Source organism: Sciurus vulgaris (assembly GCF_902686455.1).
Source record: "Sciurus vulgaris genome assembly, chromosome: 11".
Lineage (NCBI taxonomy): Eukaryota > Metazoa > Chordata > Mammalia > Rodentia > Sciuridae > Sciurus > Sciurus vulgaris.
The window spans coordinates 112,491,331-112,519,063 of record NC_136472.1 but is presented as its reverse complement, the minus strand read 5'-3'; the positions used below and the strand labels follow the sequence as shown (position 1 = coordinate 112,519,063).

Here is a 27,733-nt window from a genome sequence, read left to right as displayed (position 1 = left end):
AATGGCTAGGGAGTTTTATCAAGGGCTTTTCACATCTGATAAATATCATAATGACATAATCACATAGCATTTCTACTATATGTAATTAGAGCCCTACAGCTTTTTGTTTTAAAGTCTTACCAATTAATATGTTTATGCTTTGTGGAGTTATAACACTTCAAAGCTCTCTGCAGCCATTCATCCTTAGCGTAGCTGGCTGACAGTGCATGAATCAGGGGATCATGAGGATTTATACCCCAAGAGCATCAAAGGTACAGATTCAGATAGAGAAGACCCGACTAGCTCTTAATTGCCTGGTGATTGCAGACTCTGGTGAAAACAGACATTGTACATTCCCCTTGAACCCTTTTTGTGTGGTTTGCTGCCTAGCACACCCTTCCATTCCTTTAATCTTGTTCCCTAGTCTCTGTTCTGGAAATACTACCCATTTTTAAAGCTCAAATTAAATACCACCTTCTCCCATTGAATCTTTCCCAATTTCCCAAATGTCCCCCAAATCCCTACTCCTTAATGTCATGTCCTTTGTATGTAACCCCACTGTGGCAGGAATCACTTAATTCCACCCAATGGACAGAATTTGGATGTGTGTACATTTTACTTTGTAGCACCAGTACCTGGCAGCGTGGTTGGTATACAGTGGGTGATCAATCAATGTTCAAAGGAAGGAAGGACAGGTGAGAGGTATGCCATCACTATATCTGGATGGCCCTGCCCGCCCTGCCAGAGCTGGGGAAACCCTTCCAGACAGGGTGCTGCAAGGTGGACTCCACCTCGGCAGAGGGCATCCCAGACCCCTTTCCAGCCCCGGAAGCTGGGCTGTCTGCCATGGAAAGACTACACTTCCCAGCGATCCCAGGGAAAAGCGAAAACCCTTTGGCTTTGACAGCCGCCGCCACAAGTCTTTCCGCCTCTCCAGCCTGCCTAGGAGCTGGGAGCTGGGAGCTGGATTATGGTGGCCTGAGCAACTAACGCAGTGCAGGAGCCCGGAGCCCCTGTCCCTTCCAACGCCGCGGACCTCACCAGAAGGACCAGGACAACAGCCAGCACCAACCTGCCATGCCCGCCCCTCCCAGCCCCCTGAGGGGCCCAAGCCCACTGCTGAGGCTGGCCGTCGCCGTCCAGATGTAGCTGGGTCCTGGAGCCCAATCGCTCCCCTCTCGTGCTCCGCAGATTTCTCCTGCTCGCGGACCACCGCCTGGACCTGGGGACTGGTTGAGGGGCCTGCAGGCACTGGAGTCCTGATGCCGCCAAGCCCACTCTCCTGAGAGAAGCCACCGCCACCACCCAGACTAGGGAGCTGGCAACGGGAACGTTCGTGGGCCTGATCGAGCCCAGGAGGTCCGGGCCCACCATGGCCCCAGCCCTGCCCTGGCTTCTGCTGTGGGTGGGCTCAGGGGTGCTGCCTGCTCATGGCACCCAGTTTGGCATTCGGCTGCCCCTGCGCAGCGGCCCAGCAGGGGCCCCCCTGGGGCTGCGGCTGCCCCGGGAGACCGACGAGGAGCCAGAGGAGCCTGGCCGGAGGGGCAGCTTTGTGGAGATGGTGGACAACCTGAGGGGCAAGTCGGGCCAGGGCTACTATGTGGAGATGACAGTGGGCAGCCCCCCGCAGACGGTAAGGTGGTCAGACTGGCAGCAGCCCTCCTTGCTGCACGGGCAGAGGGGAGACAGGCGGGAATGCAGCAGACTGTCTCCTGCTAAGATGGGCTGGTCCCTCAGCAGGAGGGACCCCCCTCCCAAACCATTCTTCTGAGATCATGTTGGCAGAAGTCATCCCCAATGCACCCCTTTCCCACCTCCTTTGCCCTCTTTGGCATCCCAGAACCCCTTGGCTGACCGCCCTTCCCTCATTCCCAATATACACATGACTCCTCGGGAAGAATCTGGGGCAAAAGAAGTACTTCAGTTGGGGAGCGTGGCCTGGGGAAGGGGCCAGGCCACAAGGACGTTATAACAGGTGTCAGCCCCCTCTGGCACTGGCAGATTGAGTCTCCAAATTCCACTACTCTGGCTGCTGGCCACCCAACCCTCCTCTCCCCTGGCGTTCCCAGGAATTTGAGGCCTCGACCTTCATTTCCTTGAGCACCAAGGAATCTTGGCACCAGTTAGATCAGCCCCTTCCTCCCATGGTCTGGTTTGCCACAAAAGCAGCAAGTGAGGGCCCAACTGACCTAGAAGCCCCCACAGGCCCCTTCCTCCCCCTGGTCCCCTCCTTCTCCTCCCACTTCCTACCCTCTCTCCTTTCTGCACTCCATCCCTTCCCCGACCCCATGCCTCCAAGCACAGGTCAGAGGGGAACTGAACTGAGCCTGGGGAAAGGACAAACTGGTAGAAAAGGAGTCTGGGTCCGTTCAAAGAGTGGGTTTCCTTTCACGGAGAAGGGACATGGCAACGATGGAGAAAATCCTGCCATTGTCGGGTCCTCCTGAAAACTGCCAAGGTACCTCCAAGGTGGCTGGTGGAGACTGTGCTCTTCCAGCCAGTGTGCATGGCTGTGGTAGTGTGGGCTTGAGCAGCTCCCCATGTGGGGTGTCTGGCTGACCTCTGCGTACATGTGCCTCCTCTGTGGCTGACTGGGTCTGGAAATGGACGGTGTATGGTTCTGCATATGCTGGTGTGTGTCACCTTGAATCTGATCCTGCACATCTTTGTGAGCCACCCCCAGATCTGTGTCATGTCCATGTCTGGGAAACCTGTCCAGGGAGGATGTGGAAAGGTGGGTGTGGGTTGAGGGAGGTGATAGACATGATTCCCTGAACCAGACAGCTGGACCAGGGAGAAGCCTGGACCCTCACCTTCCAAATACCTGACAGAAGTAAGCCTTCCTAAGTCTGTGCCAACAGCCCTACCTCCCAGAATCCAAGATTCTGGTCTCCCCGACTTACCCCCAACCCGCCCTTTCCTATGCACCAAAACTTCTCCAGAAGTAGTCACAAATCTGTGAGTGGAGACCAGGACAGAGCCTAAATCTAGGCCCTGAAAGCCTAAGCAAACAGAATTCTTCTTGTCAGGAAGCAGGGGGCATGTGGAGCAGGCTATGCTGCAGAACCAACAAGAGGTTTGGGATCAGATAGACAAGGAATCCCAGCTCTATCTACCACCCACAGCTTTCCCTTTTCCGAGCTGTATGGCCTTGGCCAAATTATATAACCTCACTGAGGCCATTGCCTTGACTTTAAAATAAGTGAAATGAGATCTCCTTTGGAAGATAATTGTGAGGATTAAATGAGAGATTGTAGATAGAAACACCTAGAACAATGTACCTGGGCACATCTGACCTCCAGTAAATACTGCCTCACTTTCTCCTTAACTGGTCTGCTTCTACACTATGCAAGCAGGCATGAAAACTTGACCCTCCATGTTTTATAGGTGTGGAACTGGGGGACTAGTTACTATACTTCTCTGGTCTCCAGAGTCAATGTGTACATCCCCCAGCCCAGCACTTGGCAGAGAGTAATTGCTAAATGCTTGTCAGTTCCTTCCCGCTCCTTGCTAGAAGCTACAAAAGTGGGCTGGGAGTCACACACCAGCCCAAGGAGCCCATGCCAGGCAGTCGGCAGTAGAGCAGCTCTGGATTACACTGTGGCTCTTAACCTGAGCCTACACTACACCTGTCATTCTGCTCTGTGGCAACTTTGATCTTCACAGCAATCTGTGAGGATGCGCTTTCTCCCTACCTGTGGGGCTATTGTAAGCAACTAATGAAAACGTGGGTAGCAGAATACTGTGAATTTTGGGGGCTAATCCACAAAGAGATGGAAGACAGCTTTTCTAACCATAAAGACCTTAGGAAGGAAATGAAGTATAAGTACGTGATCAAGGTCACCCGTAGTGGTAATTCTCAAGAGATAGTCTGCAGATCCCTGTCATCAGAGCCTGTGAAACTCCCGAGACCCAGGAGTCAGAATCTCTGGGGTGGGATCAACCCATCTGTATCTCAAGCTTGAGAAGCACTGAACTACGGAGTACAAAGAGTGAATGCTATAGATGTGCACAGGGTAATGAGTGAATGATGGAAGGCCTTTCAGAGGAGGTGTGCCCCTGAGCATGGGGCTTGAAGGATGGAGAGGAGTGGGAAGCCATTCCTAGTGGGAAATGATACTTACCCCACCATTCTACAATTGCTCCTTACTTATCTATCTATGACTGCTGCTTCCCACCCTCATCACTTAAGGACTGGGAGAGGCCATAATGAATGAGAGAATGAGTTATGTGTGTTTGGGTTTGTGCATATTTGTTCAGGAGACAGAAGAAAACCAGACCAGTTAATATTATAGTTTTGTGCTGAGACCACATAAGTTTGGGTAAATAAGAGCCAAACTGCTAAAAAAAAAAAAAAAAAAAAAAATGTAAATATCAAGCAATAAAGTTTGGACTTTGGCATTCAGCTATAAGAAGAAAATTGAATTTATTTGTGCAGGGAATGATATAAAGAAAGCAGTCTAGACACCTGAATTTTAGAAAGAACGGAACAGAGAAATGGGCAGCAGGAGGCTCTGTCACAAAACAGGCCAGGTGTTGAAGTGCTATAACTAGGATTGCATGAGGCTGTGATAAGAGGGAGAGGAAACGGAAAACCAGCTCGTGCGGAGGTTACGTGGCAGATGGGAAGGACTGGTGACATTGCTGTGAAGGGTGAAGAGGCAGCAAAAGTGATTTTGAGTTTGGACTCCAGGGTGAATTGGAGGGTAACAAGACTATTCATGGGAACAGGAAAGTTGGCAGGAGGGCACAGTCCAGGAAAACTGTTCTACAAATGTATACTTTTGTTTTCTAGTGGAGTATATGCAGTTTCTTTTATAAATTCTACATGTATTATTTAATTCTTTTCTTTTTGAAAAACATGAGCAGAATTATATTTTCTAAGAACTTTGTTGTATGCTATGTAGAAATACATTATTTTGTTCTTTACAGCAATTTGTTTTTTTTTCTTTCTTTCTTTCTTTCTTTTTTTTATTTTTTTTTTAATTTTTGTACTGGGGATTTAACCCAGGGCTCCTTAACCACTAAGCCACATCCCCAGCCCTTTTTATTTTTTATTTTGAGACAGAGTCTTGCTAAATTGCTTATGGCCTCGCTAAGTTGCTAAGGCTGGCTCTGAACTCACAATCCTCCTGCCTCAGCCTCCCAAGCCACTGGGATTACAGGCATGTACCACCACTCCCAGCCTTTATAGCAATTTCTACATTATATAAGGTCACACGCGCACACGTGTGTGTTTGTGTGTGTTGTACTGGGGACTGAACCAGAGGTGCGCTACCACTGAGCCACATCCACAGCCCTCGTTATATCTTATTTTGAGACAGGGTCTCAAGTTACCTAGGGCCTCACTGAGTTGCTGAGGCTGGCCTTGAACTTGTGATCCTCCTGTCTCTGCCTCCCGAGTCACTGGAATTACAGGCGTGCACCACCACCTTTACAACAATTTCTATAATATACAAGGTTGTGTGTGTGTGTGTGTATGTGTGTGTGTGTGTGTGTGTGTATGTGTGTGTGTGTGTGTGTGTGTGTTTGTGTGTGTTGTACTGGGGAATGAACCAGAGGTGCATTACCACTGAGTTACATTCCCAACCCTTTTAATTTTTATTTTGAGACAAGGTCTTGCTAAGATGCTGAATCTGGCCTTGAATTTACCATCCTCCTGCCTCAGCCTCCTGAGGGGATCACTGGTTAAAAAGATCTTTATTATTCACAGCCTCCAGAAGAAGAAAAGGACTCTGAAAGACTAAACTACTGGCCAGTGGGAGGCCAGGAAACTGAGCCCTTGTCCCACCCCTTCCCACTGTGCCATGCAGAGAAGAGTTTGTCCTGAGCATTCCTCCTCCATTCTCCCCTAACACCTGCTTGGGCCTTCCTTGCTGTACTTGCCATAATGTACTAGAACTGCTTTTGCTTCCTTCATAAAACTTCAAGCTCTTAGGGTTGGGGGTGTAGCTCCATGGTAGAGTGCTTGTATAGCATGTACGAGGGTCTAGGTTCCATTCCTCAGCTCTCGGGGGACAAAAGCTCCTAGGAAGAATGCCTTTTAAATTTTATTTATTTATTTTGCAGTGTCTTGTCTCTCTTTGTATTCTAATATCTAGGACAGTGTCAAGCTCAGAACAAACACCTAAAAAGGTTAAGTGAATGAATAAATATGTTGCAGGACTTCTAAACAGAATTGCTGATGGGCACTTGTAAATGCAGCATCGGAGTTCTTGGAGAAAGTGTTTTTAATATTTTCACTTAAAATAAAAGGGTGTCATCTCATTATGATAGTATAAGCATCACTGACCAAACACAGCATAATAAAGTAGGAGTGAATTTTGGTGATAGTCAATTCAATTTATTGAGTACCTACTATTTACAGAAGAAAAAAATAATAATGCCTTAATTTCAGCCCTTGGAGAGTTCACAATTTGGTCTAAGACACAGACTATAAACATAAATATCTAAGACTAGATGAATTTGGTACAGAGGGAAGAACAGTGGGTCTCGGAAGTACACAGAGAAGCAGCCATTTCTGACAGGGTAATAGGAGAGGTTTGCTGGAAAAGGAAGCATTTCAAATATGGCCTTGATATGTGAATATGGCCTTGAAAGATGAGAAAGCTTTGCTCTGAGGACAGGGGCAAGGACACTGCAGGGGGAGATGCATGCACTGTGTGAGGGGTTGGAAGTGGTGGTGGAGATGCTGTCATGCAGGGTGCAATTTGGGATTATTCTGGAAGTAGTCGGGAGTCATAGTAGGAACATGAGAAGAGGGACAGTGGAATCTGATTTGGATTCCAGGGAAATAACTTCAGTGTGGAGGAGGACTTGGATAGTCTAGAGTGAGAGACGAGGATCTGTGAGGAAACAAGGGCCCGAAGGAGGGCGCGAACTGCGAGCCAGACAGGAAGAACGGTCCTTGGGACACCAGCATCCACATCTTAGCTCCACCAGTCCTTCTCTGCCCTGAGGAGACTTAAGAGGAGAGAGATAAGAAGAGAAGTTGGTGCCTTTCTGTTGAACCCCTCTGACTTTTTGTCAGGGAACACAGCAAAAGGAGCAAGCTTTTTAAAACATAATATGGTTTACCAAGTTCCATATTTATTTTTCTGCCTCAATGATGAGGGACAGGTGGGAGCAAACCCATTTTGGTAATAAGGAAATTGAGGCCCAGAAAGATTCAGTGGTTTGCCCAAAGTTACTCAGCGAGGAGGAACAGAGCTGGAGTTCAGATCTTTGGATTCCACGTTCAAATGCTAGTTCAGTCCATGTTTTAGAGTCATAACATGTTAGTTGACTTTGGAATGCTGGTGGGCCCTCCTTGAGAGTGTTATCCATCAGCCAGGTGACCGTGGAAGTCTGGAAACCAGGAGAGAAGTTAGAAGTGGACAAGGAGACTTGGGAATCACCTGCAGATGTGGGCGTAGAGGTCAACTTAGCAAATGGACTTGTTCTAGAATAGAGAGAAAAGGAAGATGATTAGGGAAAGAAGAAAGAAAATGATCAGAGAAGCAGAAAACTCTGAGGGTTCAGGGTCTCAGAAACCAAGAAGGGGCAAGTGGTTTCTCCCCTTTTTCTCTCTGTCCTCCATCATGTTTTTCAAATCGTGCTTTGTTGGGTTCTATAAAGGGACCACAAAGGAAAAGGAGATAATTAAGAGAAAGATAAGCAAAAACCTGGACCTCCCACCCTTCCTATCTCCACTGTCCACCCTCCTACTGCCCCAATTCTCCTGATGCTCCCAGAACAACTGCTTTTTATAACTTTCACATAGTAGACTTTTGGGTTTTATTTCATTTTTTAAAAAAGTTTTATGTACTAAATAGGTTAAAAAGCATGGAGCCCAAAGAAGTATCCTCCAAATTAAACAAGTAGGAAAGCCACTGGCTGCTGAGCAGTCTGCTCAGTGCCTGTGACCACACTGGCTTCCCAGGCTGGGCCTCGGTAGCACACAACCTTTGCTAAAAGCCTCTTGTCATTCCACAGACTTCTCCTCTGCCTCCCCAGCTTCATAAGCATGAGTTTATCTGGAGGTGGGGAGTTTTGAGAAAGACACTGCCCTCTTTCTAAGGTAGAGGGTCAGAAGCCCTTCTTGGGCATCTCCAATGAAGAGCTAAATAGAAAATGCTGGTTGAAAATCCAGGAAGAAAATCATCTCTCAGGGAAATCCCTATTACTGACAACTCACTTGTCTCTGCTGGGAGCCATCTCCCCTGGGTGCCCGGGCAGTGGAGAGTTCTGGGAAGGAGCCAGACCATTTTCCTGGTTTCAGAGCTGCCCTGAGTCTCCTGACAGGATGGTCCAAAGGGCTGGCAAACATTCACTGATGCTGGTCTGCCACATCCTCAAGACCTGTAGCCAGGTGATTCCTCAGAGGAGAGAGGTGGACATTCTGAGAGAACCCTGAGTCATTAGTCCTAGGAGAATACTGCCTCCCCAAGGGATGTCACGGAGCAGAGACTCAGGTGATTTTCCCTACGGACTGACAAAGTCACGGAGTGAGTTGGCTGAGCTCCATCTTCTCTCATGCCATCCTGTACTCCCCGACTGCCATCACCCTGTAGCTACCCTCTTTGTGACCACTGTATCTCCTCTGTGTCCAGGCTGGATGTCTTCTTGCTTAGCCTCTTGGGGTTGGTGAACCCCACTACCTATTCTTTTCCAGTGCCCATGGAGACTTTTCCAAAGAGCCCAAGGCGTGAGCCCTTATAGCTTCCAATGGCTGAAGCAAGTTAGCTTATGTGCTGGGCATGACCCAGATTTCATAGGGGGAAATGGCCTTATGCCAGACATCAGCTTTTTTCACTGAGGACTAACCAAAAGATTAAGCCATTGAAAACTGTGTGTAGGCCAAGGTTAGACAACAGGAAGGACTTACTGTCTGATAATGAGAAGCAGGTAGCTAAGAGCTATTGTGTTACCTTGTATTGCAGGGGTTTACCAGGTAGATTCTGCAGAGGCTGAAGGTGTGCAAGAAGCCTCAAGGGCTGGAGGTGCTGCTCAGCAGTAGATTTAGTAGTTAACATGTTCAACCCCCAGCACCACCCTCTGCAAAAATCTTTGAAAGCCATTGTCTTAGATCTGTTCTTTAAGAACAGACTGGTATATTTTTTGATTGTCTGCATCCATCATCTCATTTGACTAGAAAGCACTAATAAATGCTAGTTGAGTTGAGATAGAGGCTAGGGGGAAAGGGAGCATCCTGGCCAATGGAGGAAGGGTACACTAGATAACTTTGGTTTAGGGTGATTTGCCACCTCGCCATCTTTAAAAACCAGCCTGAGGTGGGGTAAATGGCACAAGGGAGCCTGAATATTCCCAAGCACCCACTGCCAGTGACAACCTGGAAAGTGAAATGACAGGCAGAGGATCTATCTGGGAAAAGAAATGTATTTGTGTTGAGTCAGCTGATTTGTCCCAGATGGGAGGAACCTGGAGAGGACCCAGCCTCTGGACTATCTGAGACAGGAACTCTGGCTGCTGACTTTAGGCTGCTCATGTCCTTTCTTGCCCCTTCTCTCAGGCTTTGTTGAGCTCAGGTCTGGGAATATCCACTTAGAAAAGCAGATGGATCTGACTCAGAAGACTCTGGGATGAACAAGCTCTGGAGCTACCAGGACCTCTACGAACCAAAGGGTTCTGGTCAGACATTCAGTCAATGTGCGTGGATATGGGGGGCATCAGTTGTCATGGTCACTGTGCTCAGTGGAAACGTATGGTGACAAGTTGAAAATCACCCCTGTGTGGACCCTGGAGCTGAATTAATAGCAGGAGTCTGTAGGATCACAGGGAACTAGCTGCAGGAAATGAGGCAGTTACTGTCAGTTATCAAAAAAAAAAAAAAAAAAAATCAGTATGAAGCACCTACTTGAGGCGAGGGAATAATTAAGTAATAAGGATACAAATGGCTCTCGACCTTTGTGGAACTTATAGTCTGTGGGACAGACAGACATTAAATAAATGATTAAAGTTTTAATGAGCGGTAGCCAGAGAGGCACAGGTAGAGCCTTATCTTGGCTCGGTCATCAGGGCAAGACCTTCAGGAGACAGGATGTTTGACTGTGACTTGAAAGTAGAACAGGGGGTAGGCAACAAGGAGAGAACATTCCAGGCAAAGGAAACAGCACATGCATTGTGCACAAGTGAGATCATCATGCTACTGGGAAACCACAAAGCGCTGTGAGGAAAGGGGTGATGGCAAGAAATGTTTGCTGGGGATAACCTATGCTTGGTCAGATGCCTCCAAGGTCAAGGGTCCCAGGATTTAATTTAGATAGTTGGTATCGGATATCGGGTAACAAACTGCCAAAATATAAGTGACTTTAAACAAGAGTCATTTCTCAGGATCCTGTGAGTTGGCTTGTGGTTCTTCTACAGGTCTCACTTGAGCTCACTCATGTGGCTCACTCCACTGGCTCTGTGAAGTCCTTCATCCTCAAGGAGGCAAGATTTAGTGGCTTGACACAGAATCTCAGGCCAATCCCCAGTGCACAAATGCCTATCAAGCCCCTCCTGTGTGGTTTGCTGATGTCCTAATGGCCAAAGCAAGTCACGTGGCTAAGCTCTGAGTCAATGTCAGAGGGTATCACACAAGGGCATAGATACAGGGGCGTGTGATTCATCAGTGTAGCAATCTACTACCCACTTCCTCTCCAAATGGAAAACACAGGAAGGTCAAGGACATGAAAGACCACAATTGAGGGTTGGGCAGAACCAACGAATTCTTGTCCTGGCTTTGTGACTTGTGTAAGATGGGTTAAGTTGCTCACTCATTCTACGTCTCAGTTTCCTTTTTCAGCTTTAGCTGAAAGGTTTGTCGTACAAGAATACAAATCATTTCCCTCATCGACACTGAGGTCCACACAGAGGAAAAGAGACTTCCTTTTTAGGATGAAGATTTGCAGGAGTGGTCAGAGCCTGGGATAGTTTGCTAAGGAAAGTTGTGGGCTTATTTTTGATTTTGGTGCCGGAGATGGAACCCAGGGCCTCAGGCATACTACCTACACCTTCAGCCCAGGCTGTGGATTCTTAATAACTAGAGATTATTCAAAATTGAAAAATGCCCGCACCTCTCCTGGCCAGTAGACAGATGCCTCCTGACGGCTATTTCCATCCATAAGAGGCTCAGCTATCCCTGTCTGCTGGGGAGAGCTGGTGTCAAGATGGGAGGGATTTGGGGAACAAAGAAACTTTTCAGGTCCTGTCCTATCTCATCATTTGAGATCTGTTGAGCAGAGTGAACCTGGGCAGGTGTGCCTTTTCCTCCAGGGGCTTGTTAGCACTTCCCATGAAGTCACCTTCCCTCAGAGGCCTCCAGGGGCACATTTGTTTATTAAATGATTGGCACTGACCTAGCCCTGACCCCAGGCTACAGTCCCCTGGGCATCTGACCACTGGGTCTGCCTGAGCCAGGGGACACGGAAGAAGATGGCTCCAGCACCACAGGCTGCAAGAACACAAACCTCCTATGTCAAGCCAGGGTCAGATATGAGGAGGCAGGTCTGAGCCAGGGCCACATCTATAGCCTAAAACAGCCACTGGCTGGGAGTGACTGAGGGATCTCTCCCTAAACCCAAAAGACAGGATTAGCTCTTTTACCTTTTCTTTCCTTAACATAAGAAATACTTATTTCTAGGCACTGTGATACCCAGTAGAAACACACTGAGGATTTTTTTTTTATTATTATGAATACAAGGGAGCCAGGTGTAGTGGTACATGCTTATAATCTCAGTGACTCCGGAGGCTGAGGCAAGGGGATCACAAGTTCAAGGCCAGCCTAAGCAATCTGGTGAGATCCTGCCAAAGAAATTAATTAAAAAAAAAAAGGACTGGGAATGCAGCTCAGTGCTAAAATGCCCTTGAATTCAATCCCCAGAGTGTGTGTGTTGGGGGTGGAGGGAGATACAAGGGGTGGTGAGAATCAATACGAAATTGCAAGAGTGGCAAGTTCTTTGAAAGCATTTAAATAAGAGAATTAGTCTTTCTTCATGAGGAAGTTCCTCTGGAGCTCAGGCTTAAGGATGAGCAGGCAAGGAGTAGACAAAACTCCAAGTGGAAGGATGGTCCAGGCAGGGTGAGTGGCCAGTGCCACAGCATCTGTGGAGAGGGACTGAGATGAGGCCAGAGTGACTGATGGGCAGAGGGCTTGGTGGGGCTAGGGGATACACACAGGCTGGATATGCAGCCAGGGTCAGACCATGAAAGACCCTAAAGGAAATGCTAAAACTTTAAGTTTTTGTTTCAATAGCAAAAGGCAACTATTGACTTAGGAGGGTAACCTGGTCAAGTTAACACTTTAAAAAGATCACTCCTGCAGTAGTGCAGAAAACAGATTGGAGAAGAACAGGGCCGATGTGTCAAGATCAGTTGAGAAACCAATGTGCTATTCCAGAGTGAGATGATGATAGCTTGGCCTAGTGGAGGCAAAAGAGATTGCAAAAAATGAATGCATTCAATAATGCTGAGGAGTTAGTTGGACAGGACTGATTGATGCACTGGAAAGAGATAAGAAGAAGGTATTAGGATGTCTCTGGAGCTGCTGCCCTAAAGAATAGATGGGTGGTAATGCTGTTCACTGATACAGGGAGCACCGCAAGATGGGCAGGACTATATAAGGTCAGCTCTGGACATCCTGGCTTTGAAGTGTCTAAGACAGTTCAGTATGAGCATTCAGAACTCAAGGGGGAAAGAGTGAGCATTAGAAGCTTAGGGGGTCAGTGGCACAGGCCTGTAATCTCAGTGGCTCAGGAGGCTGAGGCAGGAGGATCTCAAATTCAAAGCCAGTCTCAGCAACTTAGTGAGGCCCTGAGCAACTCAGTGAGCCCCTGTTTCTAGATCAAATATTTAAAAAAAGGGCTGGGGATGTGGCCCAATAGTTAAGTGCCCCTGAGTTCAATCCCCGGTACCAAAAAAAAAAAAAAGCAGCAGCAGCAGCAGCTTAGGGGTCCTGGGGTTCCAGGAAAGATGCTTAGTGGGGAGAGGATGGTGTGAGGGGAAAAAGCCCAAGCCTGGGATGCAAGCCTGAGAAGGAGAGAGAAGAGCGGACCTGAGGAGTAAAATGAGAACTGACTTGAAAAAAATCTCTTGTATTTGGTGACATGAAATCATTGGTAATTGTAGTAAGGGCTGCTCAGTAGTGGAGGGCTGGAGGCAGACCCAGTTTTAGAATGAGTTGAGGAACGAGTGGGAGGTGAAGAAATGAAGACAGCTTGGCTTATGAAGGGAGAGGAGAAAGAGGGTAGCTGGAGGCGGGTGTGAGATTAAGGAAGTTTTTTGTTGTTTTTTAATGAAGAGACTCAAGCATTGTAAATGCCAGTGAGAAGAATCCAGAATTGATGGTGTTGGGGGGCGTGGGGTGGCATGATGGCTGAATCTACCTGAGAGAAGAGAGATCATTGATAGAACAGGTGCCTGAGAAACGAGGAGAGAATTGGCTCCACAGCTCGGGGCGGCCTGAGCCAGGACGGATGGCTGAGGGAAAGGATGGGCAGGGGCAGCTGCAGGCAGGTTGGTGTGACTAGTTGTGGGAGATGAGGGTGGTCCTGTCGAGTGTCCCCCTCCTGTGAATCACAGGGGAAACTCTCACTACTTAGTTCCCTCTTGGGCTGCCCCTAAGGCCCTATGAGGGCCATGATGAGTGTGGTGGCTCAGCTCCTTCACCGCTATATCCCTGCCCCGAAAAAGGCCTCCATGGGGTGGGAAGGAAGAGAGTGCTCTGGGGAGACCCCAGAGGGCTCAGCTCGACACACTCAAGGATAGAAATGGCTCCACGTGCAAAGGGCAGAGTCAGACATTTGCTCCTGAGGGAACCTCTACTGTTTATCTTGGTTTCCCATTTTTTTGAAGAGTATGGAGAGGAGGCAGAGAGCAGTGGGGGGCCTGGAATCCTGGCATGGGAGCAAGTGAGGGGGACAGGAGTGGGAGCTGTTCCTTCCTGGGCTTGGCTCCCTTGGAGGCAGAAGCTGGGGAGAACTTCCTTAGAAAGAATAGAAAGGCTGGGACTAGAAGGGCATCAGGAGTACCCAGGGCCTAATGAGGGGGAAGGGAGCAACCTGCAGAAAGAGGAGACCAGGGGAGCAGGTAGACAAGGAGCACCCCCATTAAAATCCCACTCCAGCTGGCAGTGGTGGCACATGCCTATGATCCTAAAGACTCTGACACCGAGGCAGGAGGATCTCAAGTTCGAGGCCAGTCTCAGCAACTTAGCAAAAACTATCTCAAATTAAAAGACAAAAAGGGCTGGGGATGTAACTCAGTGGTAAAGCGCCCTTGGGTTCAATCCCCAGGACCAAAAAAAAAAAAAAAACAAAACCACAAACAACAACAACAACAACAAACCCTTTATTCCAGTGTAAGGAAATAGCCATATTTGATAGAGTGCACACACATTCCAGGTAATCCACCCTCGCCACCACCTTGCAGAGGCTGCTACAGGGCCTGTGTAGGGAAGAGACCCTTTCTCTTTGGGATCCAGAGATAGCAGAAAGCCCTGTGATACGGGGCCCACCCTGGGTGCTGAGAGTTGAAGGAGCCCCTGGGGAAGGGGGTGAAGAAGACTTTTTTTAAATCATTAACCTGGATGATTGAAATCTGAACTGCTGAGCTTCCCAGCTCTATTGATTTTCTCTGAAAGCACAGCAGCTGGAGTTGGTGGCTGCCCAGAAACCAGAGAGAGTGACAGGGGAGAGGCATCAGAGGGGGGCAGGGAGGGAAATGGGAAACCAGCCAGGAGTATGGGGCTGGGAAGGAGGCAGGAGGCAGGGGCAGAGGGCTGAGAAGCAGTCTTTGGGGACAGGAGGGAGGCCAGGAAGTCCAACCAGGCACTGGGGGCAAGTATATTCAGCACAGCCACACAGGCACCACCAGAGCAGGGAGGAGCCAGGAGAGGATCTGGCAGAGGACAAAACTGAAGCTGGAGAAGTGACCTGCTCAAGGTGACAAGGTCAGCGCTTGCACCAATCTGGAACTCAGCTGACTTCACTGCATTCAGAGAGGATACAGAAATGAAGGCCCCAAAGTCAGGGGGAGGTGGGGGAAGCTGAGGTGCTGAACGTGAAAAGTTGGCGAGAAGGGGAGTCAATTTACAGATTACCATTTTTTGGAAGACAGGGGCCTCATAAGGATACAGTACAAATGCACAAAAACAGCTCTGGTCTGACTGAGGAAGGATTGAACCTTCAGAGTGTTACGGAGCCAGGATCATCATGCCTTTCATGCAGTGCATCAATCACTGAAGTGATGAATTTTGCCAAAAAGAGTATATTCACGCCTGTAATCCTAGCAGCTCAGGAGGCTGAGACAGGAGGATCGCAAGTTCAAGGCCAGCCTCAGCAATTTAGTAAGGCCCCAAGGCAACTTAGTTAGACCCTGTCTGAACATAAAAAATAAAAAGAGCTGGGCCCAGGTGTGGTAATGCACACCTGTAATCCCAGAGGTTTGGGAACCTGGGGCAGGAGGATCGCAAGTTCAAGGCCAGCCTCAGCAGTTTAGGGAGGTCCTAAGCAACTCAGTGAGACTCTGTCTCTAAATAAAATACAAAAAGGGTTGGGGATATAGCTCAATGGTTAAGCACTCCTGGGTTCAATTCCTGGTACCAAAAAAGAAAAAAACAAGAATTTATTCTCAAGGCAGCTAAACGTGAGAGGGTTGAGAGGTATTTATGGGATAAAGAACAGTGTTGCTATAGTTTGGATCTGGAATGTTCCCCCAAAGCCCTATGTGTTAATAGCGTGGTCTTCAGCATGTTGCTATTGGGAGGTGGTAGAAACTTTAGGAGATGGGGCCTAATTAATGGGAAGAACTTAGGCCACTGGGCATGTGCCCTTGTAAGGGCTATTTGGATCATGGCCCCTCCCTGTCTTTCTTGGTTCCTGGGCTCTGTGAGATGAACAGCCTCCTCTGCTACACATCCCCAACATGTACATCATGCTGCCTCTGGCCCAAAGCAAGATAGCCAAATGACCGTGGACTGAAATCTCTCAAACTATGAGCCAAAATAAACCTTTCCACCTTTTATGTTGATTTTCTCAGGAATTTTGTAATAGCAACAGAAATCTGAGGTTGGGGAAAGGTGACTGGAGGGAAGGAAAGTGAAGGAATCAGTGGCTTGCATGTATAGAACTTCATAACTATGCAGAAGATGCATATTCAGAAAACTTGTGGTGTTAGTATAATCTGAGGGTGGGGTTTTGGCCCTCTGATGTCAAAAGGTTACCATTCACTTGTGCAGGCTCAAGTGAAGGGATTAGTGGTTTCAACCAGTGTAAGGTACACAAGGTTAAATAAAACCAACTTTCCTTAACAAGGTGGGTGATCATACATCGGAGGTGTTATCTACACTAAAGGCAGCTGAGGTCTATTACTTTGTTGTTTAGTTAACTGACTTCTAAAATCAGTGATGAAAGCAAGTAACTAAAAGTGAATAAAGCTAGAGGATTTGTTCAGATTTTCTCTGGATTTCAAAAGAAAGAAGGTGCTCTTTGGTTTTTACACTTCCACTAGGTTCAGAAAATGGCTCAAGTCTCTTACAACAGAAAAAATAATAACTTAATTATGAGGATTCAGTTACAAGAGGAAGAAGGAGGAACAAGGTAAAAGAGATGCTAGGAGTTGCACAGCAGGGAGCACCAAGGAGACTGCTGTCTGTGGCCACTCTGCCCAAACCAGGGCCCACACAAACAGGGCCCATGGGTTTTCACCAGGACTTCATATGTGGTCCTGGTCCCCCATTATTTCTGATAGTAGGACACACATGAAATTCTAAGGAAGAAGGGGAGCCACATTCTGGCAGGCAGGGTCACAAACACACAGGCACCAGCATGTCCTCCTAGTACCCTTACCAGTGCCAGCTCCTTGAACAGCTTTTCTATGAGCTGGGGGTGGGGGTGGGGTGCACAAGGCTTCTTCCTGGGAGAACCAGAAAAGGAGGAAAGAGACAGGCTTCTGAGAGCAGAGGCCATCTGATGATAGATAGAAATGGGAATAGTGAAAACACACATCCAGTGTGGCTCTGATGACAATGAAAATGTCGATTCTATAGAGAGAAGCAGACAACACATTTCTGAGGCCAAGTTGAGGGTGCCATGGACCCCGTTTCTGTGTGTGGTTGTGGTACTAGTGGATACCAGCCTGGCTGGTCCTGCATCATGGATGCTTGGATATCCCAATAGGAAAATGTGACTATGGGGTGAGGGGCCATAAGGCTGCTGAGTCCAGAACCATCTGTCCACAATGTATTTCTCTCCCCTTTCTCTGACAGCTCAACATCCTGGTGGACACAGGCAGCAGCAATTTTGCAGTGGGGGCTGCCCCACACCCTTTCCTGCATCGCTACTACCAAAGGCAGCTGTGAGTCCTGGGGAGAGCCCAGGGAAGGAACCTTCCCCAAGGAGAGTTGGGAGGGGTACAGAGGAAGAACCAGATCCTCAGATCATTTCTTCCTGCTGGGGAAGGGGAAGGGAAAAGAAGGCAACGTGGCTAGGGGAGAAGGGTGCAGAGGGGGTTTGAAGAGGCATACTGAGGGAAAGGGTGACATGAAGGGCAGCCACCTATAGGAGGAGGCAGAACAGCCCATGGCTCCCCGAGCCATCTCAGCAGGCTCGGTCTCTGTCTGAAAGGGGAGTGAGGGAGGCTTCACCCAGTGCTGTCAGTGGCGTGCAGTTTTCTGACAACAGCAGCTAAGGCTAGGCCGAAAGCCTGCAGTGATTAGCTCCCTTTGCTGTGTTCTCACCCTGCTTTGCATGGTTCAGGGATGTGAAGGAAAGAACTTTCTATAACCCTCATTGCCTGGATCCATATCAGGAACTGAAAGCTACAATGTCCTTTCCATGGACCACCCAGAGTACAACCAGCTGGGTTCAGCTCACTGGTGAAAGGGAGGTTGGAGTAAGTTTTTAAGTAAGAGAGGCAGTGGAGGAAGATCTGGAAGCCCCCTTAGTATAAAAGCATTATGGGCTGGGGATATGGCTCAGTGGTAGAGTGCTTGCCTGGAAAGCATGAGGCCCTGGGTTCAACTCCCAACATCATTTAAAAAAAAAAAAAGGCATTGTGAGGAAATGGCAAGAGGGCATCTAATATCTGAGTCACCTATGTGAGGATGGAAGTTGAAGCTTGCAGCCTAACTTTGGACTGCCAGGCAGGTGCCAGTTCCCTGCCTTCTTTAACCGCTCCCCTTTAACATCCTTATCTAAAGAAACAGTTGGGAAGGGACAGGGGTAGGAGCAACAAAAGGGCATTCATTCCAAGTCTTCATCCCAATCCATCACTGCTCCCACTCACAAGCCCTGACCAGTGGCATGCTTGTTGATGAGCATTCTTCGCCAGGTGGTGTGCAATGCCTACCTGCTCTGCTGAAAGGTTTGTGCAAATTCCTTTTCTAGAACTTGCTACAAGCTTCCACTCTCTCCCTGCCTGGCACTTTCTCCATCATGCAGATGGTACCACTGGGTCCCAAGGCAGAAAGTGAGTCAATGGCTCCTTTTCTCTGGGAGCCTGCTGGAACTAGGGGGAGAAAGAGATGCTGCTAGCTATCCCCGCAGCAGCAGCACAACGCAGACACAATCCACAAAGCCCAGCTTGTTCTTCACAAGGCTTGAGCTCCAGATCCAGGAATATGCACTATGGACACAGGACTGTACACCCTGGCAATAGCTCCCCTCATCTTTTCGTAAGGTCACTTTATAATTTTTTTTCTGGGTGAGGGGTCTAAGGATAGTCTACAGAGTAGCCTGAAAGCAGATTCTGGGATGTCCCTGAGATAAGGTGGCATTTGGGAGTAGGTTTGATGGTGGATCTCCATACTAGTTGTTATGGTTCTGCATCCACAGATTTCTGCCTCCTTTCTACAGGTCCAGCACATACCGGGACCTCCGGAAGGGCGTTTATGTGCCCTACACCCAGGGCAAGTGGGAGGGAGAGCTGGGCACCGACCTGGTGAGCATCCCTCACGGCCCCAACGTCACTGTCCGTGCCAACATCGCTGCCATCACTGAATCAGACAAGTTCTTCATCAATGGCTCCAACTGGGAGGGCATCTTGGGGCTGGCCTATGCGGAGATCGCCAGGGTGAGAGGGACAAGGCCTGGCCTTGCACACTGAGTCTGCATGTTGCATGCTACCTGCCACATGGGGAAGGAGTTAGGAGAAGGAAGAGAGAAGAACAGACCCAAAGATAGAAACATGTCAATGTGAAGTGTTAATGAGCAGGGGTAGGGTGGCAGTCTTAATTTCAGCCCTGCAGAAGGCAGAACTATAGTGAGAGCAGCTATGATAGGTGCAGGAATAGCCTGTGGTTTCTGTGTACTCTAAGATCATTAAAAATGAGAGGCTCCCATAAATCTGAAGCAGATCAGATAAGGTTGAAAGAGCCTCTGGCTGTGGGCCATAGTTTTCTGTTTGCATTCCGCGTCTCTTGCTACCCTCTCTCTGGCAAATCTCAGTGCCTCAACATTGTCTTTCCCAAGGAACATCCCCAAGATTTTGCTCTTGCCTTGCATAGGCAAAAAACTGGCCTTTGTCCACTAGGGTTTTCCACATGAGGATTCACTCCTTGTCTCTTTCTGCCATAGCCTGACGACTCCTTGGAGCCCTTCTTTGACTCCTTGGTGAAGCAGACCCACGTCCCCAACCTCTTCTCCCTGCAGCTCTGTGGTGCTGGCTTCCCCCTCAACCAGTCTGAGGTGCTGGCCTCAGTTGGAGGGAGCATGGTGAGTAGGTCCTCAGAGAGGAGGTCTTGGCACTGGAAGAGATAGGTGCCATCTGCCCCACTCCCTGCAGGTTACAATACAGTCAGCTCTACTACTTAGAATCAAGAAACATTATTTTCTTCCTTGCATTATTCCTGAAAGAACTCAAAGCACCTATGGTAAATTTGGAATGTTGATTAGGAACATTTCAAAGGAAATGAAAATAAGACCTATTGAATTCAGATTATTCAGTCTGATGATCAGAAGGCAAGAGATATATGGAGTTTAAGCTATTTATTAATTAATTAGGACAATGGTGAATAGTTCTCCAACAAGCAGAGAAAACTCATAATAGAAGCATATAATCAATTCATTCAACATTTATTCTGCCAGTTTAGTTTTAAGTAACTTTATAGCAGAAGACTCTTTCCCTGAACATACTTGAGAAACTAAATCACTTTGGGGCATGATTTGATTAAAAGCAGGAAGATGAAAAAGGAGATCCATAGAGGGCTTTGCCACCCCCAAGGAATGCCTGATCTTACTGTTTGGTCTCTGGTTGGCTTGCCCTCCCTCTGGACAGAGACACTGTACCTACCTCTTCTTCTCCTAGATCATTGGGGGTATCGATCACTCACTCTACACAGGCAGTCTCTGGTACACACCCATCCGGCGGGAGTGGTATTATGAGGTGATCATTGTGCGGGTGGAAATCAATGGACAAGATCTGAAAATGGACTGCAAGGAGGTAATAAAACCAAGGGGCGACCAAGGGGAGGTGAATGGGTAGATGCCACAGTGAGGGATGACCTCGAGGAGGCAGAGGTAGGGGACCTGTGGAGAGGGTTGAAGGTTGGGCCTAGAAATCAGAAGCTTTAGGATCACAGAGCAAGGCCAGGGATAGGCAGATCATTTTCACAGAGACCATGGGGCTTGTGGGCTAATGATAAAAAGAGCATGGAACTAGTTCCTGTCTGGACTCTACTAGTCACTGTCCTGCTTTGTGGTCTTGGGCAAACCATTTGTTAGGCAGGGTGATATGCCACAATACAAGAGCCCAGCTTTGGAGCCACAGACCTGGTTCTGTCATTTACTCGATATGTGCCCTTGGGGTAGTTACTATTGTTTTCAGCTTCCTCATCTGCAAAACAGAGGTAAAAACAACTTTCCCAAAGATTATGGAGAAGATCAAAGAAAGTGTATTTAGTGGTTGGCAGTACCCAACAAAAGGTAGTTAAATAATTTGGGTCTCCTTCCCTAGATTCTCATGAATGCTAAGTTAGAATAGATATAAAAGTACTATGACGAACTAAAAGCACTAAACAAAGTTATTTTAAGACTGGAGAATATATGCCCACAATTATACAACATTTAGTGAGTGCCTCCTGTCTTCCGGGCACCATTCTAAGAATTTTCAGTGACTTAATTTAATGAATCCTTACAATAAACCCCTGAGGTAGGTACTATTATTATCCTCATTTTAGAGATGAGAAAACTGAGGCACAGAGGTTAAGCAACTAGCTCAAGGAGGTTCACACATGGAGTGGCAAAGCCAGGATGCCAACCCAGGCAGGGCCCCAAGCAGTCAAACTCACCTCTCTAACTCTGCCCAGAGCCTGGCATCAGAAACTCTTCTAACCCTTTCCTCTCCTTCTCAGTACAACTATGACAAGAGCATCGTGGACAGTGGCACCACCAATCTTCGTTTGCCCAAGAAAGTGTTTGAAGCCGCAGTCAAATCCATCAAAGCTGCCTCCTCGGTCAGTGGATTAAGGACAGGGGTACAAGAGATGTCACGGTATCAAAGGAAGTCAGTGAGAGTAGCATTCTTCAGTAAGAGTCAAGATGTCTCATTTAGATCTTTCCACTTAGAGATCTTAAGAACTGCTCTCCTTTATGGGTCTGTTGCTTATGATACAATCCATCAGTGCAAATTGTTTACCTTTGTCTCCCAGCCCTTTCCCCTAATCCTTGGGTTGCAGTTCACTTTTCCCCACTGGCTATTTCCCTGGAGAAATAAATAAAGGGCCCAGTCAATGTTCTATGAAAATGGGAGAGGAAAGGTAGTGGGAGAGGCCAATTCCTCACTATTATCCCTTTCTTGTCAACACAGACAGAGAAGTTTCCAGATGGGTTTTGGCTAGGAGAGCAACTGGTGTGCTGGCAAGCAGGCACCACCCCTTGGAACATTTTCCCTGTCATCTCACTCTACCTGATGGGTGAAGTCACCAATCAGTCCTTCCGCATCACCATCCTTCCACAGGTATGTCCCCAATCTGAGGTGGTAGATCAGAGGAAGAGGACAAAGCACATACTGGGAGATAGTAAGAAGGCATGGCATAATACTTGGAAGACAAAACAGATGAGTGTTCAGTGACAAAAGGGTCTTGGAAAACCCATTCCTTCAGGACTCAGGGACGGCAGAGGGAAGAGCTACCTAAGCCCAGAGATACCTGTGATGGGGTGAAGGATAAAGCAAAGACGACACCCTCTCACCTGTGATTGTTTGCTTACCCCTAGCAATACCTGCGGCCGGTGGAAGACGTGGCCACGTCTCAGGACGACTGTTACAAGTTTGCCATCTCACAGTCATCCACCGGCACTGTTATGGGAGCTGTTATCATGGAGGGCTTCTACGTTGTGTTTGATCGGGCCCGGAAACGAATTGGCTTTGCTGTCAGCGCTTGCCATGGTGAGAGCACCAGGAACAAGAGTGTGGGGTCACTGTCCATATTCTGTCAGCAGTCAGGACACCTGTTACTTTGGAAGGGACTTAATAGTAACCTTAGACTAAATCAACATGTTGTGCAAAAATTAGCATCAGTGTTTATGAAATTTTTGTTGTTGTTGTTGTTGATTTTGGATTGTCTTCCCTGGTGACCCCCTGACTAGACTGGTAAGCTCTTGGAAAGCCACAGCAGCAAGAACTGCCTCAAAACCTTGGGACTCTTTAGATGCCAGGGCAGCAGGCTGTCAGCTGCCACACAGTGAGGTTAAATGCCACTTCAGAAGGGCGGCAGGGTTTTGCAGTCAGATTTCATCAATGATAGATAGGTAAGTGTGCTAGGGGTATAAGAGGCTAGCTTTTTGGTCAACTCTGAACTACTACTTTCAGGGTATCATTCCTAGTGGATAGATAAGCAGGGCCCTGGGAGCGGGGACGGCCTCCACCTAGCATTGATTTTTCCACCTGCTCCTAAATATCTCCAGGAGGAAGAGCTAATTTGAAGGTATCACCATCAGCAGGTCTTTTGTAGCTGCTCTATGACAAGAGCTACCCATTCACATCTATCCTCTTTCCAGTGCACGATGAGTTCAGGACAGCAGCGGTGGAAGGCCCTTTTATCACCCCAGACATGGAAGACTGTGGTTACAACATTCCACAGACAGACGAATCAACCCTCATGACCATAGCCTATGTCATGGCTGCCATCTGCGCCCTCTTCATGCTGCCGCTCTGCCTCATGGTGTGTCAGTGGCGCTGCCTCCGCTGCCTGCGCCATCAGCATGATGACTTTGCTGATGACATCTCCCTGCTGAAGTGAGGAGGCCCATGGATGAAGACAGATTCCCCTGGACCACATCGTGGTCACAAGGCGGGAGACTCAGATGGCACCTGTGGCCAGAGCACCTCAGGACCCTCACCCACCCACCAAATGTCTCTGCCTTTGCAGAAAAGAAGGAAAAGCCAGCAAGGTGGGTTACAGGGCTTGCACCGGTAGAAAACGAGAGGGAAGAAAGAAGCACTCTGGTGGCGGGAATACTCTTGGTCACCTTCAACCTGAGCTGGGAAATTCTGCTGCTTGAAACTTCAGCCCTGAACCTTTATCCACCATCCCTTTAGATTCTTCAACCCAAAGTATTCTTTCCTTACTTCCAGAAGTAATGGCATTACACCCAGGCTACCCCAGCATGTGTCTCTGTGGTACCCTGGCAGAGAAAGGGCCAATCTCATTCCCTGCTGGCCAAAATCAGCAGGAGAAGATGCACAGTTTGCTACTGCTTTAGAGATAGGGACTGTAGAAACAAGCCTAACACTGGTGCAGAGACTGCCTCTTGATTTAAATAAAAAACAATTAGATGGGATATCCATACAAATGAGGAGTGGTCAGAAAGAGGAGAAGGAGAGAGAGTACAAAGACAGAGAGCAGTGGGACCAAAGCTAGGAAAGGCAGAAACACAACCACTCACCAGTCCCAGTTTTAGACCTCATCTCCAAGATAGAAGCCCATCTCCTGAGATGGGTGTCATTTCCCAATGTTTCTGTGGTCACAGCTTGACCAAAAAGTGAGATGGGAAGAAGGGCTGATCTAGCCAAAGAGCTCCTTTTACAGCTCTCTTAAATGAAAAGTGCCCATTAGGAAGTTCCACTTAAAATAATTTCTACCTTGATTCCACTTGTCTCTACCTGAATCTTTTCCTCTACATATGATAGGTGTTAGTGAAACATCCCAAGCCCCAAAGTTGCAGGTGCCCTAGGGGAGAGCAATTGGAGTTTAGCAGGGCTGGGCATTATCTTCCTAGTCACAGGTTTACTCCTTCCCCCATGGCCCCTATTTCTCTGGAGTTTTGCAGCAGAGGTGCTAAAAGGAACCGAGAGAAGGCCTCTCCTATCTAATCCTTGAAAGCAGAATTCTGAAGATTCAATCAACAAGTATAGGAGTGATGCCTTATACCTCTGCCCAGATTTCTTCCTGTTTGGCTGTAGAAGTGGTAAGATTGTTACATTAATACTGGGCGGTTTTATTGCTTTCTCACCTCCTCTAATGGCCCCTCCACTTACATGGCTAAGGCATCACACACTGGCTAGTATTACACCACGAGTGTCAGCAATCGAGGGCTTTCTGGTTCTAAGCCACTGCCTTCGGTGTCAAGGCTGCCTGGAGAAAAGATGGCAGCCTCAGGCTTCCTTATTTCCTTCACTGCTTTCCTTTGTTGGAGGCTGTCCTTTCTCCTATCCTGCTTTCTGCTCCCCACTCCCAACAGTACATGGGTACCCAGGCTGGTTCTTGGGCTAGGTAGTGGGGGCCACGTTCTTTTTCTCCCTATCAGTTCTAACATAGTAGACCAGTGTTAGTGGGAAGAGCTGAGTTTATCCGGTATACCGCTGCATCTTACCTGGTCTACACACTGCTGCCAGGCAGGGGACCTAGCAAGTATGGAATTACCTGATGAGGGAGAGGGAAATATAAGGAGGGCCTCTGGAGTTGCTGGCCTCTGCCAGTCGCCCACAAGCCATAAACCAATAAAACAAGAATACTGAGTCACGGTTTTTTTATCTGGGTTCTCTTCACTCCCACTGCACTTGGTGCTGCTTTGGCTGACTGGGAACGTTCCACATCTCTAACAACTTGACAGGAAGACTGGAGACTGTCCACTTCCAGCTCAGAACTTACTGTGTAAATAAACTTCTAGAACTGCTACCATGAAATGAAAATGCTACATTATGCTTTATAATTTCTACCCATGTTGGGGAAAACTGGCTTTTCCCCAGCACTTTCTAGGGCATAAAACTTAACCGTTTCATTAGTAAGTCCCATTGTCCTATTTTTTTTTTTTAAGAGAAAACTTGCACTTATTTTTTTTTTACAGTTACTTCCTTTCTACCCTGAAACTATGAACTCTAAGTGTGGAAAAAAAAAAAAAAATCTTGACAACAGTTTCTTGCTTGTAAAAATATGTATTATACAGCTCTATTTTTAAATTCTACTTCTGAAAAATGACTGTCCCATCTCCATTCACTGCATTTGGGGCCTTTGCCTTTGGTCTGCATGGTTTTTACCGCTACAAGCCAGTGGGCAGAGGGAGAAGGGAGAACAGGGGTGGCCAAAACTTATGCGTTGCTTTCTGATTGACCCTGAACAAAGACGACAAAAGAGCAATGATGAGGCCCTAGCCACCAGGTACAACTCTCTCTGAAACCCTCATCCTCCTGCTGGAGTTGGCTTCCTGGGGGCTTTCACTGGGAAAGCAGCTAAGCCCCAATCCATTCCTTCTTTCTTCTCTCTCTATTCCTTTGGCTTCAAAGATTTTTTGGAAAAGAAATGATATTCCTTACACCTATCTCTAATTTCCAAATTTTCAGGGGACACCAGAAGATTTTACAGGTAGCCCAAGGCTGCTAAAAGGCTGAAGGGAGAAAAAAAATAGTTAAAATGTAACCCTCCCCAAATGAAAAGAACAAAGGAACTGTCTTCCATTTTGTCACCTTTCCTGTCATGTCAGTACCAAACTGCAGGCAGTGATATTTCATTAACCAAAGAAAGTAGGTAATCTGACCTCTGAAGAGTTGAGTACTTAGGCCATTCCAATCACCCTACAAGATCTCAGCATGTCCAGCTTCTTACACTGATGCTGGTCTATAAACCTGGGCAAGTAAGGCAACAGAAAAGAGAAAGAATTCATTCATGAGCTGATAGGTGACAATGAAAGACAAAAAAGGAAAATGGAAACAAGACAAGAGCATTTAGTTGGATCTGAAAGCAAACATCTTTGCCACCCTGGCACATATTGCTGGTACCAGTAAGCATTTCCAAGTCCCAGAATGGAGAAACGTCAGTTGCCAGTAATATAATGATGTCTTCCCTCTGGAGACTTTTTTTTTTTTTTTTGTAATTAACACTCAGTTTTTACTTGCTTAATTCCAAAAGAGAAGGGAGCAGAAGCCATTTCCTGAAGGAGTAAAGATAAAAGGATAGAAAAAGATTCAAAGCTCTAATAGTCACAGGTATAAAACCTAAAAGCCAGAGTGCTCAATAAGCAGAGGTGGAAAAATGATCTAGTTCCAGAAAACTATTCACAGAACAAATGATTTATAAATGTGAAACCCCACCTCCCTTTTTTTTTTTTTTTTTTTTTTTTTTTTTTTTTTTTGTGGTGATGGGGATTGAACCCAGGGCCCTGTGCATGCGAAGCAAGCACTCTGCCAACTGAGCTATATCCCCAGCCACTCACCTTCCTTCTTCATATCACTTTGGTCTCCATTTTCCCCAGGGCAGGAAACATGTCCCCCATATCCTTCTTGCTTCAGAAATTAAAACCCAGCATCCCAAGATCATTCTGCAAGTAATTTTGCACAGACACCTCCTCACCCCAGTGCCTGTCTGGAGCTCACCCAAGGTCACCAAACAACTTGGTTGTGAACCAACTGCCTTAACCTTCAGGGGGAGGGGGGTTAGCTATACTAGGAGACCAGAGGGAAAGGGAAGGGGTGAGGACTTTACGAAGTGGCCTGTCAGAACTAGACTAGAAGTCAAGTCAATGGTAACAAGGAATAGCTTAGCCCATGAAAAAACCTGTGGGTTGTGCTAATTTCTATCCAGAAAGTAGGTTGGACAGAAGCTGGCAGGGGAAATGGGACCTGGTTATGTGGTTGTTATTCCTGGACTGTGAATTTTGCTGATGTAAAACAGAATATTCTGTAAACCTAATGTCTATGTATAAATAATGAGCATTAACACAGTAAAATATTCAATGAAGAGTCAAACTATTAGGGTTACATTTTTTTCCTCAATCAGAGAGTCTCATTTCATCCATTTCAAGAGGAGTGACTAGAACAACACTGAGGCTTGCAATGGCTCTCAGTAAGCAAGGCATCTGGTTGGACAGCAGGTGAGCACCAGGCTTCAAATCTGCATACATGAGCCTTAAGGAAATGAACTACAGGCTGAGCCAAACCAAAGCAGGATGGCCTCAGAGCAACAGCAGCTTCCTAGATGTATTTGAGAACAGCCCCAGGCAGGGATATCACATTTCAAGGCCAAATTAAACATCATCTTCCCTATAATCTGCAACCCCCAAAAGAACTACAAGATGAGGGGGAACAAACTGTTTCTGCATAATATACATACTTTCATTTACGACATTTGAATACAGACTTTCTATACACACATTACCTATATAATAAAAATGTACATGGCATGAGTATATGTCACTGTATAAATATAGAGTTTTAGAAATCTTGAACCCGCGCTTCCTGTTCACATCAGTTTTCCTCTTCTTCCTCCCAGTCAGGTCCATCATTTAAGAGTTGGACAAAAGGGACAAGTGTCATTTGTGTTGGTCTGGGCCCAGAATTTGATACA

General features: G+C 47.3%; 2 protein-coding genes across 5 annotated transcripts in view; one reads left to right on the top strand and one right to left on the bottom strand.

The window, feature by feature from the left end:
* The first annotated feature begins 883 nt into the window (after positions 1-883).
* On the top strand, positions 884-27,129 carry BACE1 (beta-secretase 1). 2 transcript variants are annotated; one of them, XM_079105217.1, is made up of 9 exons: positions 884-1,612; positions 17,225-17,313; positions 18,813-18,897; positions 19,533-19,670; positions 20,263-20,397; positions 21,308-21,409; positions 21,763-21,912; positions 22,170-22,341; positions 22,953-27,129. In XM_079105217.1, the coding sequence occupies exons 1-9, from the start codon at positions 1,352-1,354 to the stop codon at positions 23,192-23,194; spliced, it is 1,374 nt and encodes a 457-aa protein (XP_078961343.1). In that variant the 5' UTR covers positions 884-1,351; the 3' UTR covers positions 23,195-27,129. The 2 variants fall into 2 exon arrangements, with proteins under 2 accessions (XP_078961343.1, XP_078961342.1); XM_079105216.1 differs by having other exon boundaries at positions 18,813-19,029.
* RNF214 (ring finger protein 214) overlaps positions 23,503-27,733 on the bottom strand; it is a 31,880-nt gene continuing 27,649 nt past the window's right edge. For all 3 annotated transcript variants that reach the window (XM_079105212.1, XM_079105213.1, XM_079105214.1), the window contains exon 15: positions 23,503-27,733. In XM_079105212.1, the coding sequence (XP_078961338.1) occupies positions 27,668-27,733 (66 nt within the window). In that variant the 3' untranslated portion in view covers positions 23,503-27,667.